The sequence below is a fragment of the Zootoca vivipara genome, chromosome 5, assembly GCF_965207765.1.
Source record: "Zootoca vivipara chromosome 5, rZooViv2.hap1.1, whole genome shotgun sequence".
Lineage (NCBI taxonomy): Eukaryota > Metazoa > Chordata > Lepidosauria > Squamata > Lacertidae > Zootoca > Zootoca vivipara.
In genome coordinates, this window is record NC_142588.1 from 5827198 (window position 1) to 5841197 (window position 14000).

A 14000-nucleotide genomic window follows, 5' to 3' on the forward strand; every position below is an offset into this window, starting at 1 on the left:
AATAGAGGGGGGAAATTAACATCACTTAGGCATCAATGTGTTCCTGTCAGGGAAGACCCCTGAGGCCTTCATGGCAACTTCTTGACATTAATGAGGTTTATTGCATTCACAATGGTCTGTCTATTCAGCACACACTGCAGATTGAGGGCCTCAGTCATTACAGAAATGAGGTCAAACTTTTTAGATTCCTTAAATAAGGGGACAATTATATGCTCATTCCCTTATATGAAGCCTACCTTCACAGGTTTACATGGGAAGAAAGAAAAAAAAACTGCCTATACACAAACCTAGCACAATGAAGCAATTCTTAAATAAAAGGGTAAGGGGGGGAGAGAATCTCAAGCTTTAAAATTTTAAAAGATGAGAGTTCATGAAATATTGACTAGCTTTACAAAGGACAGGAGAAAAAAGCGAGGCAAATTTGTACTTACCAGAATATCTTTTCCAGCCCACTGGCACTCGTCCCTCCGGGTATGAGATACAGGCCAAACAATCTAAAGATGTAACATAAAAATCACTTTAGGTCATTTCATGCTCCAACAATTGAGAATTGTGCATAATGTCCCCCAAATGCTGGTCACCTACGATATCTCTCTCTCTCTCTCTCCTCGCACTTTTCTTGTGCATTATCGATATCAGCATTTCACCGCATCAGATTGCTATTATTGCTGTTGTACAGCAGAAAATATCCTTGCACATGTCATCATTTCTCTTTGTCTTCTGCTGGCTTTCATCTAAGTGAAGGCCCTGGAGTCATGCAAATATAGTTCAAACCAGATTTCAATTCAGAAACCGGAGCACTATGTCAGAAGCAGCAAATCCCCAGGTCAGCTTGTCATCCCATGTCTCGTGCTCTGGTCACCCCAAGGTAGAACCTCACCTCAAGGGGTAGGTAGCTGAAGCACCCCAACATTATGCTGAATTGTGGCTCTTTGCCATCCATCGTTCACTATTAACATCCAAGGCGAAAAAGGGGAACCAGAAGAGTCAACAAAAAAAAACTGAGGAGTTCTGAAGCCTGATGAATTAATGCTGTGTGTATTAGAGATTGTATATAGGCAGATCACATATATACAATCGCTAATACACACATCATTAATTCATATTAATATAGGCAGATCGGACCCAGGTGGCGCTGTGGGTTAAACCACAGAGTCTAGGGCTTGCTGATCAGAAGGATCAGAAGGTTGGCAGTTCGAATCCCTGCAACGGGGTGAGCTCCCGTTACTCGGTCCCAGCTCCTGCCCACCCAGCAGTTCGAAAGCACATCAAAGTGCAAGTAGATAAATAGGAACCGCTCCAGCAGGAAGGTAAACGGCGTTTCCGTGCACTGCTGCACATAGCTGCCAAGTTTTCACTTTTCTCGCGAGGAAGCCTATTCAGCATAAGGGAAAATCCCTTTAAAAAAGGGATAACTTGGCAGCTATGGCACTGCTCTGGTTCGCCAGAAGCAGCTTTGTCATGCTGGCCACATGACCCGGAAGCTGTCTGCGGAGAAAGGCCGGCTCCCTCGGCCTATAGAGCGAGATGAGCGCCGCAACCCCAGAGTCGGACACGACTGGACCTGATGGTTAGGGGCCCCCTTACCTTTACCTTTATATAAGCAGATTACCATACTATAGACATATAACAAACTGAAAGTTACATTTCTAAATGTTTCTTTTGTTTTCTGTTAACCTAACAAAGCTTAAATACAAGACAATAGTAATGGTCCACCATTTAAAACAACTAGGAAGGCTGTGAGGCCCTGAATTCTGTCCCTGGGTGGGCCTGTCCCTGGTTGTTTAATGGCTTTTCCATGTTCAGAAGGAATCTCAGCTACTGGAACAAATAGGGGTCAGCCATTGCCCCCAGACCCTGCCTGCAGACTCCCAGAGGCATTTGGTTGGTCGCCTCTGGAAAGTGGATGCTCAGCAAGAGGGATCGGATGCCCCTGATGCACTCAGGCCATTTCTGATGCTCATCCTGACCCATGGCTTTGGAGCCAATGACTCTACTGAGATTCACAATCTCACCTCAGATTGCGTTCATGATTAGTTCTTCTGGAACATCCATTTTGTCTTCTACAGCAAAAGCCCAAAGACCCTCATAGTGAATTATTCATGTATTTCAAAAAGCTTTTAGGAATTGCATATAGAATAAAACATGATCTTCCAATAATGCTAGGCTAAGATTCAGTTGGGAGCCTCAGATAATGCAATATGAATGGGAACATGGCTGGATCGTAACCTTCATTTTAAAACAGTTTCCTGACAAAGCAGGAGAATGTTTGTTTAGAAAAATATGGTAGATTAAGGCAAAAGTAGGAAGCTCAGATGGTTTTAAAAGGATTACACAAATTGATAGCTGTTAGTCATTAAAATCTTCTGCTTATTCCCCCCCCCTCTCATTCCACTTTTATCAGAATTTTGGATATCACACCATTTGCACATTTCCAAATGTTATGTTATTTACATCTATGGTATCCCATGCACCCCAGTGCATGGTGTGCACCTGAAAGTGCCTGTTTTGTTCATGCACGGACCTTCCCCTTTCTCCAGGCTTCCAACCATCTGTTATACCTTATAAGCACATAAAGTACTAAGCAGGCTATTGTGTGCTGTTGTTTTTTTAAAAGCTGTCCATCCATAGGAAGTGCTTGATGAACAGTTGCACATGCATTTGATGTACATCATTTCTGTGGCACCTCCACTGTCAAAAACCCTCAAAACTACTGACCAGGATTTGTGCACCATCAGCAAGCACAGGCTGAGGTATTTTGCAATGCTTCTCCTCTTGACTTTGCATGAAGCACCAAGTGGAATGGAAAGTTTAGGGCTGTGTGTCAAAGGACCAAGTTCTGGTTTGGCGCATGGTATCAGAAGAGCAGCACTAGCTGGGGAAGGAGAGAGAGCCCTCTCCCTGCAGAACAACAATTCCAGCATGGGGAAGTTAACACATGGCTCCCTCCCTCTCAATGCCTTCTAGTTTTTACAAAGCTCATTAACCCCATAGGGAATAATGAGTGTTGCGGCCGGCCCCAGCAGAAAAGACTGTGTGTGTGTTAAGGGGTGGGTGTAAGCTCAAAGAGAGAAGATGATTGGAGAGCTGAGTGTTGCTGGGGTAAATTGCATGTATCCATTCCTTGATTGACAGGGTGCGTGCTTAAGTACTCAGCGTTTTCGTATCCAGCTCATTCTTGGCTAGTGATTTGAATCTCCCTCCCGCCCACCTCCTTTTCTTTGCAGGTTTAGAGTGACCTTGCTATGGCGCTGCCTGTATTCAGGGGCCAGTAGGAATTTTTTCCATTTGGCTGATTGGCTGTTGCCATTTGGTTTTTTGCCTACTGCTTAGCAATAGTCACAACTTGTTGGGTTGGCAGGTTGATGAGTTTGGGAGGGGCATCGCATGGAGGTGCATGCCCCTCAGTGTTGCTCTTATAGAAGTATTCCGTTAAAGGAATCCTGGGGCTCCGGGGCTCTAGTCCTTACACCCCCGCAATGGGGCGGGGCTGGGGCCAATACAGAGCAGGAGCCTTGGGGAACATTTCTGGTGGGGGAGATGGCCTGGTCTCAGCTCTCTCCTCCACCATGGGGTGTTTACTTGACTTTTCTACTGTAGGAAGTCAGAGCTGGTCCTGTCCCACTGTGGGGCAGAAGATTAACCAAAGCCTAAGGCCAACACTCAAAAATTAATTGTAATTTTTTTAATAAAGTTGTGGCCAAAATTATGCCAAAAACAAAACCTAAAATAATGTGTCTGTCTGAGTTATTGGGGGGAATTTTCTGGGGGTCTTGGCACACAAATTTAACACATCCTGGTACCATCCCATCTGTTGCATGAGAGATGTATAGCCATTATTTCCACAAGGTTTCTGGGATGATGGGACAGACGAGTTGCAAGCTCATCCCATTTCATTCCAAGGCTCTTTGATGCCTCAGTGGTTTCATTGTGAGATTCCCAAAATGACTGAGCAGGGGTGGGGAGTGAAACTGGCAAGATTGTTGTTGTTGTTTCCTTAATAAATATCCTAGAAACAAAACCCTAGAATAGGCTTTCTGATGCTGCACAAGTCTCACTCTGGTACTAAAAAAAACATGCACCACAAGTTTGTGATTTCCTTTCTCTTTCCACTAAAGGGAAAGCAACAGAAGCAACAATCTTCCCATGCAGTTCCCAGAAAGAAAATATCTCAGGTGTGCCCAGCTGTGCCAAACAGGGACAGAAGTTGGTGTGGCAGCAGAAGACATTCTGAACTAGATGGAGCTTTGATTTGAATGATGCCTACAGAATCAGACCAAACCTCCACATAGTTCAGAAGCCTCTTTCCAACAGCTGCCAGCTAGATGCAAACAGAAAGCCCTAATCAAAGATGAAGGTCCTTTGTCCCCATCATCTGGTATCCTATCTATGTCCATCAGTAGACATACGCTCTTGTGAATTTATCTATTCATGATCAAGAACTACAAGTCGTATGCGAAGAGATGTGGCTCACAGCTCATGTGTGAATTTACCACCGGTTCTCACAACTTAGAAGAACAGGGTTCCTCCCCTCCCATAGCAGCATGCGCTCTCTCTTTAATCATTCCAGATGTTTTCTGCATTGCAGTGTGAATTCCACAGGACATCCAAATAAATAATCAGTTTCCTCTATGGTTTCCCAGCTTTGCCTTCATCTTGATCCTCAGAGAATACAGATGAATGCCCAGAGTTACTTCAGAGTAAAAGACGGATGTATTTATTGCCATCATTCAAGAAAGCAAACAGGCCAAAGGCCAATACCAAGTCAGAAATAACACCCTAACATTGAAACTATACAGTGGTACCTCGGTTTATGAACACAATTGGTTCCGGAAGTCTGTTCATAAACTGAAGCGTTCATAAACTGAAGCGAACTTTCCCATTGAAAGTAATGGAAAGTGGATTAATCCGTTCCAGACGGTCCGCGGAGTAACCGTTCATAAACTGAAGCGAACTTTTCCATTGAAAGTAATGGAAAGTGGAATAATCCGTTCCAGACGGGTCCGCGAAGTACTTAAACTGAAGCGTTCATAAACTGAAACATGGGTGTAATTGGTTCCGGAAGTCTGTTCATAAACTGAAGCGTTCATAAACTGAAGCGAACTTTTCCATTAAAAGTAATGGAAAGTGAATTAATCCGTTCCAGATGGGTCCACGGCGTTCATAAACCGAAAATTCATAAACCGAGGTGTTCATAAACCGAGGTTCCACTGTACTTCTATTGTAATAAGGTTCATTTATAGATTCTGTAACTCTCTCTCTCACACACACTAACACATACATTTCAGTTCTTGACTGAAATGACATACAATTGCTGCATTTAAGCTGCATTTTAGCATAGGCTGAAGGGCTCATTAAAATATATTAAATGATTGATGTATTTTTTATGTTAGGGGGGGAGCACATATGCACCAAAGTGTACTGCTGAAACGTGCATCAGCTTCCAATTTAAATCTGCAACTTCAAGTAAAAGCCAGGTCTTCCATCATAAGAAAAGAGCTCTCTACCCATCCATCATGCGTCTATTAGTGGCCCATCTATAATGGTTTATTAACAGAAGGAACACATTACATGGAAGTGCCCGGTGTCAAGGAAGGGAGAAACGGAACAAGGGCTCATGGTCCCTTTACGTAATCTGCTCTTTTCATCACCCTGGTCTTGTGTAATAAGGAATATTTAGAAGAGGATGCTCAAAAATTAGCTGTTTTAAGTCAACAGGCTGCAGTTGTCTTGAGCTAATCCTAATATTAAGGCTTCTGAATAGACATGCATATCGGATTGCACTATAGGGCCACATTCTTAAACATACTACAATGAAAGCCCCATTGTACCCACCCAGTGGGGGGTACTGACAATATTTTTGCATTCTGGGGGTTCCAAATGAGGGCCACAACAATTGAAAACAACTTCCTTGCCACACACAAAATCTCCAGGAATGGAACTGGTATGTTCCATCTGTTATACCTCATAAGCACATAAAGTACTAAGCAGGCTATTGTGTGCTGTTGTTTTTTAAAAAGCTGCCCATTCAGAGGAAGTGCTTGATGAACAGTTGCACATGCATTTGATGTACATCATTTCTATGGCACCTCCACTGTCAAAAACCCTCAAAAATACTGACTAGGATTTGTGCACCATTCCTAATTGCTGGTGTGTGGGAGCTGACTGTAAAGGTAAAGGTAAAGGGACCCCTGACCATTAGGTCCAGTCGTGACAGACTCTGGGGTTGTGCGCTCATCTTGCGTTATTGGCCGAGGGAGCTGGCGTATAGCTTCCAGGTCATGTGGCCAGCATGACAAAGCCTCTTCTGGTGAACCAGAGCAGCACACGGAAACACTGTTTACCTTCCCGCCGGAGCGGTACCTATTTATCTACTTGCACTTTGATGTGCTTTCGAACTGCTAGGTTGGCAGGAGCTGGGACCGATCAACAGGAGCTCACCCCATCATGGGGATTCGAACCGCCGACCTTCTGATTGGCAAGCCCTAGGCTCAGTGGTTTAACCCACAAATTTATAGGTTATATCCAGAGGAAATCTGCCCCTTCAGATGTTTTAGAATACAGCAGCTCAACCCCAGCCAGCAAAGAGTCATGTTCCACCACATCTGGAGTGTACCAGGTTGAGAAAGGCTGTAATATAGCTAGATCAAACCTAACTTGAAAAGTACCTTTTGATATTCCTTGATGTTGACTAGGTTGAAAGAAAATATGTGATCCTTTGCTCCAACGAAGAGTTTACTTCGCTCCTCATCCAAAAAGAATGTGTGGTAACTGGAACTATTGATCAGTCCATGGAAAGTGATTATATTGTTGGATTCATACATTTCTGCAGGATGAAAGACAAGAAACTTTCAATTAATTTGATTAACAAAGACCTTGTCTCTAATCTAAACAATCTTTATTTTGTCAGAATATTGATGTTACTAAGGAACGGTGATGCTTGATACTGCTTTAGCTTTTAACTCATTGTTTTACATCTTGCATTTTCGACTACCTTGTCTTATTATCTGTGGCAAACCTGATGCTAAAATATCCACACACACACACACACACACACACACACCCAGTCTCTTGCGCTCCATTCTACATCATTGTTGCAGCGGACCCTGGGGCATCAGTGCCCACTGCAGCTGAACCGGTCGTGCTACCCTAAAAGAGCCTCTCTTGTTATATTGCAAACCACATGGGGTTTCTCAATAGCAAAGCAGACAGAAATTAACCACAGTCCTCCCACCACCATTTAAAGCACTTGGTTTCCTCCAAATAATCCAGAACTATGCTTTGGTCCCCAAAGAGTTTAGGAGATTGGTCCCCAGCAGCCTTAACCAAGTACAGTTCTCAGGATGTTTGGGCGAAAGTAATGTGCTTTAAATACATGGTGTGCATTTGACCTGTGTTGTCCATTCGCACAAGTAATGCAGAGGGAGAGTTTGTGTGATAAGGGATTTCAACTCAGATACCCCCAGCCCAACACACTACCCCTGCTGTTGGAGGCAGCAAGGATAGATCTTGGCAATAATCCATCCTGTGGAAGGCCAACATTTCACCCAGCCCTTGTGGCGCGGGCTTAAGCCAGACTTTGGGGAGGAGGGGCAAGGCTCCTAGAGGCCTCCTACCTCCTTTCTAAAGTCCAGTAAGCACTTGATTGGCTTTGGGAAGGAGGCCAGAGAACTCTAGGACCCCGTCAGAGCCTTCATGCCTCCTTCCTGAAGCTGGATAAGCACTTACTGGGCTTTGAGAAGGCGCCTTCGGCTGCATGCCCAGGGTGGCCACACTGCTAGGTAAAAGGTAAAGGGACCCCTGACCATTAGGTCCAGTTGTGACCGACTCTGGGGTTGCGCGCTCATCTCGCATTATTGGCCGAGGGAGCCGGCGTATATCTTCCAGGTCATGTGGCCAGCATGACAAAGCCGCTTCTGGCAAACCAGAGCAGCACATGGAAATGCCGTTTACCTTCCCACTGTAGCGGTTCCTATTTATCTACTTGCATTTTCATGTGCTTTCGAACTGCTAGGTTGGCAGGAGCTGGGACCAAGCAACGGGAGCTCACCCCGTCACAGGGATTCGAACCGCTGACCTTCTGATCAGCAAGCCCTAGGCTCAGTGGTTTAACCACAGCGCCACCTGGGTCCCTTGGCCACACTGCTAGCAGTACCCTAAACCCGCCTCTGAGAACCAGTTGCAGGGATTCCGCAGTGGGACGGCTCTGCTGCTATCTCACAGGCATCTGTTTGGCCCCTGTGAGAAGGAGATGCTGGTCTAGATGGCCTCTAGATGGCCTGATCCAGCAGAGCTCTTCTTATGTTTCTCACCATGGGGTTTGGATCATCTTTCACCTTTTACATTTTTTAAACATAGCTATTCAATCAATGCCTGCTAGAATACCCACGAAAGGCAACTGAAGAGCGCAGCAATGCCACAGTTTCAATCGATGCAAATTCAATCAAGTTCAGTCCACTTCCGTAAATTAATTAGTTTCAATGCATTGTATTATCTAATCTTGGTTTTATTTTATTTTTTTAGCACCACGAGGGCACAAGCAATACAAAGGGAAAACTCAAATGCTAACGATAAGACAAGGCTGGGGACAAACGAAGATGACCTTTTTAAACAATGCTAAGTTCATAACAGAACCAAACCAGGCAAGAGCCCTGAATTATGAATGCCTTTAAAGAATCACGGGACTTAATGTTGATCTTCTAGGATCTGGTTTTAAGGATGGAGACATGCTGTGAACATGACTTGTACAAACATTGCCCACCTGTTCACAAAATCATTCACGGGCTTCCTCCATGCTTTCCCCAATTATTTCTGCTAGTGACTGTAACTGTACTCCAGCACTTGCTGTAATTAGACAAGGGTTGTTTCTGGAAGAACAGTTTGAATATCATTTTCCTCCATGTTGCATGCTTTTGACATGTTGAGAAAAGAAAACGCTGAAAAGGAGGCTAAGGAATTAAAAATGGAGACTCATAAGCTGAGCATTAAAATTAGAGACTTTGGACCAAACTCGACAGGGTAATAAAACAGAAATTTCCTCCCGGGGGGTGGGGTGGGGTAGAGAGGCTGATAAAGATTAAAGCCCCATCCCACAGTTTAGTATTTTTCATCGAGGAAATGTTATGTGGTGGAGGGAAGTTTGAACACTCAAGGTCAGGCTTCCTCAACCTCGGACCTCCAGATGTTTTGAGACTACAATTCCCATCAACCCTGACCACTGGTTCTTTTAGCTAGGGATGGTGGGAGTTGTAGGACAAAAACATCTGGAGGGCCAAGTTTGGGGATGCCTGCTCAAGGTGGTATTCAGCTATGTTTTACTCAGCGTAGACTCATTGAACATGATGAAGTTATGGCCATTGATGTCAACAGGTCTACTCTGAGTAAAACCTAGCTGAATACCAGCCCCCTTCTCCTCCCCATCCCAGTTGCTGCTGCAGATATTGTCAGATCTACTGAAATGGGGGCTGCAAGAAAGATTGGTGCAACTCAATATTTACAAGTCCAGTAATTTAAAGAGTTTCGGGATTTGTCTGCTTTGAATAAAATCGCTTTCTGCTGATAACTTTCTGTTTTTGTTCTCCAGTGCTAGTTTGACAAAAATGTAAGCTGTACACAAATCACACTACTTATTAACATAATTAAATTCCTTCTTGTCTTAAATGAGAATTGGATTTGGTCCAAATGAGAATTGGATTTGGTCCAAACATATTACTGTGGTTGATCAAGAGAAACAGCAAAAGATATTAGGTGCATAAGTTAAAATTTGCTTGTGACCTAAACAGGCAGGCTGTGCCAGTTGCACTAAGTGCTTCTGGCACTTTTCTTCATTGTTATGTTTCTTCTAGTACAGTATTAGATAAAGGATCAGTCAAGAAATACCATTACGCAATCACAATGGGGATTTTACTAAATTGCTTCTGATACTTTCTCATTCAAATATTTCCTCCTTCAATTCCCAGGCTTTTGTTTTACTGACAGTTTATCCAGTGGGTCCTTCCTTCCTTCCTGCAGAACCTTAACTTCATTAGCATGCTATTTTACCTGACAATTAGATCTTCTTTCTGTAGGTGTAAATTAGACCACTTCTCTGGCCATTTCCTTAGCTCAGAGGTATGAAGGGGACCCTGCAGGGGAAACAGAGGTGTAAAGTCTAGTTCTTCCACCTCCACTCTTTCTCTTTCAACATCTTAGAGGTGAAAACATTCTTGGATGCTTGCAAGATAAGACCTTAGTCATGTCACAGGGGATGGTTACTGGAAGCTTTTGCCTCTTACTATTATAAATGGTTAAGGAATCTACATATGATTGGATCTTATTCTGATCCAGATCTGATTTTAGGATGTGTTTTAATTGATTGCCTGATTTTAATGTGTTATACCAGGCATCGGCAACCTCTGGCCCATGGGCCAGATGCGGCCCACAAAGGCCCTTTATCCGGCCCATGAGCCACTCGGTCACCAAGCAAGTCCCCATGCCCCACCGTGCTAAACTGGCGTGGCGTGGCGCAGCGACTTGCCAAGTGGTGCTGAAAATGGCACCTGCACATGCGCAGATGCCAGAAACAGCATCTGGGCATGCCCAGACGCCAGAAATCGCTTCTGCACATGTCAGGGCATGCGCAGAAGCGATTTCCGGCGCTCCAAAAATGGGCAGCGCAGCACCGGAAATCACTTCTGCACCTGTCAGTGGGAATGATCCAGCCCATGGCCAGAAAACGTTGCCGACGCCTGTGTTATACATTTGATGTTAGCCGCTCTAAGCCCGGCTTTGGCCAGGGATGGAGGGGTATTAATAATAATAATAATAATAATAATAATAATAATAATAATAATAATAACAACTGTTGTATACTCCAGTCTGCAATAGCTGGTCCTGAACTTGCTATAGAAGCAGGGCATGTTGGTAAGATGACCATAATAAGTTTTCTTTAAGAAAAAAATCTTAAGGAAGTTAAGTATGGTGTTTAATTTCACAATGGACCTGGTTCTGCTCATTGCAGGAGAGCTATATTATTATTGTATTTACTATATTGTTATATAATATACCGTGTTTCTCATATTATAAGACACGTTTTATATTTATTTTTTCCTCAAAAAAACACACTATGGCTTATTTTCAAGGGATGTCTTATTTTTTTCCTCCTCCTCCTGCCGCGGCCGGCATTGCTGCGGCGCCTATCACTATGTCTTATTTTCGGGGTATGGCTTATATTCCTTGAATGCTTAAAAATCCTGCTATGGCTTATTTTATGGGTATGTCTTAAAATATGAGAAACAGGGTAATATCATCATCATCATCATCATGGATTACTGTCACTACAACTATACCAGCTATGCACATGGTACTTTACAAGAGAGAGAAAGAAAGAGAGATAGAGAGAGAGGTGTCTTTAATTTCAAGGCACATGAAGCCATATGGCCTGAATCCAACTGAGGCCACCCCTTTTCTGAAGCTAAGCCAGTCTAGTCCTGGTGGTGCTTAGATGGGTGAAAGCCTGAACAACCCTTTAAAAAAACAACCCTTCAACTTTTCTATCCCAAAGTAGGAAACTTGGATGTGGAGATGATGTTGGAGGTTCCACACATTATTCTGCCTTGTGTTCTCTAAAGGTAAAGGGACCCCTGACCAATAGATCCAGTCGTGACCTACTCTGGGGTTGCGCGCTTATCTCGCATTATTGGCCGAGGGAGCCGGCGTATAGCTTCCAGGTCATGTGGCCAGGGTGACAAAGCCACTTCTGGCGAACCAGAGCAGCACATGGAAACGCCGTTTACCTTCCCGCTGTAGCGGTTCCTATTTATCTACTTGCATTTTGACGTGCTTTCGAACTGCTAGGTTGGCAGGAGCTGGGACTGAGCAATGGGAGCTCACCCCATCACAGAGATTCGAACCGCTGACCTTCTGATCAGCAAGCCCTAGGCTCAGTGGTTTAGCCCACAGCGCCACCTGGGTCCTTCTAGAGAAGGCTAAAATCTTGAAAGTGGCTCAAATCCTGAGAGCTGTTCCTTCCCTCTCTCCTTTCTGCACCCAGTCACCCACTTCTGTCTGCCAGGTGGGCCGCGGGAGACAGGTGGCAGTGGGCAGGGCACGTCCATGTGTGTGGCAGCATGTGGTGGAGGTCACACAGTCTGGATCTGCCACCCTGAGGCAACGGCCTCAACCTCCTGGACAGGCTGGCCTTGTAAATGGTAGGTTAGAAATTCCAAAGACGAACACATTTTCTAGATCCTTCTGAAGGTTCAGGGATTAAAACTTCTGTACAATCTTGAAGGATAATCTCCGTGTGGAATAGCGTATTGGGGGGGGGGGCGAGCCACCCTTTAATTCTCCCAATTCTAATTCTGTACACACACATAGGACAATGCAGAACATTTATAACACACAGGCACAACGTGAAACAGCCAATCTACATCTACACTGAATGTGATTTTTCTTTCTTCAAAATACTTGTTCTGCTTCTATTATGAAGTCAATGGCTGCTTTTAAAATTCAACTTGCCATAGGCTAAATCAGAAGTTCCCATTTCAGTCTCTGCTCAGTCATTTCTCATGCCAATCTATATGCAATAAATAATTCAGAAGCGTGTGTTTGGAGGGCACGGAGCATGCACATATAAATATAGCAGCAACGGGAGAGAGGGGAAGCAGAATTGGCCGTATGATACACTGATTTGAACAGCACAAGGTTTTCAGGCATATCCGAGAGATCCACAAATGTTGTTAGGTCATTGTGAACTTCCACTGATTAGAATAGTGTCACTGTTTCAGGAGGGGAGAGTAGCACGTACCCAAGAATCTATTGAAACAAGTCAAGTCCATTCTGACCTGAACGGATCCTGAATATTTTGGCTTATGTTCTCCTCTCAACTACGACTGTTTACAATTAGGGTCGCCAGGTCTGCTTCCAAAAAATAGCGAACAAGCACGCGTGGGGGGGGGGTTAAATTAAATTAAATTATATATTTTCTTATTTGCTGCTGCTCCTGAAGAGGCGTCTTTTTCTTTTGCGCCTCTCCTTTTTGTTCTCCCCGCGAGTCAGGAACAGGCAGGGCAGAACTCCGGCAAGAGGTGCCTCCCCCCCCCCATTTTTTAAATGTCTTGTGAAACAATTGAGTATGATTAATATTTTTTTTGGAGAATCAAGTTCAATGGATATTCGATCTTTGTCTCATTCTTACTCATGAAAAAAAGACCAAACACGATTCTCCTATCCTTATTCTCTTAGACTGTACAGCTTTAGATTACGTACCATTTCATCATAAAACTTTTGAATAAAAAAATATGTCCACTATTTTGTGGGGGAAAAATAGTGAACATAATGTGAGAAAAGCGGACTGTCCGCTCAAATAGTGGACACCCGGCAACCTTATTTACAATGCCAGATTAAATGTCCTAAGGACTAGGATTTTAACCTAGCCTTGAATACATTTTACACGGAGGACCTAACTAGACATACTGGTGGCAGCTGTGTGTGCTTGGACCATGGATAAATCAGCCCAAAGGGAACAAGATTTGCATCTAGTGCAAATCTGTGCATCAAATGGGATGCACAAGTGAGGAGAGCTGAATCCTCCTCTTCAGGCACCTCTATCCCAGTTTGCCAGCATGTGGGGCAGTGGGCAAGGTGAAGGCTGGAGCAACATTTGGTACCCATTTCCACTTTATACTCAAGGGCAGAAGCATGAACAAACACGGCTGCCACCATTACATCTAGTTTGAACCTCAGAACAAGGGACTTGCTCTAGTCTTAGACCTGCACCGCTCATCTCTGCAAAATGGTTCGTTATCAACCTGAAGCACTTTGTGCTGAATGTAACAATGCCCATCCTTCCATTTGATCTGCCTTCATGTGAGCAAAATAAGGTGAGGCACTATGGGTAGATGAGGGGCCATGTTGATGGAAACTGCCTGAGGATGGGAGGGAGAGTAGAGAGCAGGCTAGCAGAAGGTGCAAGCAATGGAGGAGAGAGAGAGAGAGAGAGAGAGAGAGAGAGAGAGAGA

At 44.2% G+C, this 14000-nt stretch overlaps 1 protein-coding gene across 1 annotated transcript in view; it reads right to left on the reverse strand.

Annotated features, from left to right (window-relative positions):
• The window catches only part of SEMA3A (semaphorin 3A), a 196935-nt gene that overhangs the window by 123074 nt on the left and 59861 nt on the right, over positions 1–14000 (reverse strand). Inside the window, exons 2-3 of the mRNA XM_035137741.3 lie at positions 6669–6826; positions 432–494 (exon numbers count right to left, since the gene is read on the reverse strand). Coding sequence (XP_034993632.1) covers positions 432–494; positions 6669–6826 — 221 coding nt within the window. The remainder of the gene's footprint in view (positions 1–431; positions 495–6668; positions 6827–14000) is intronic.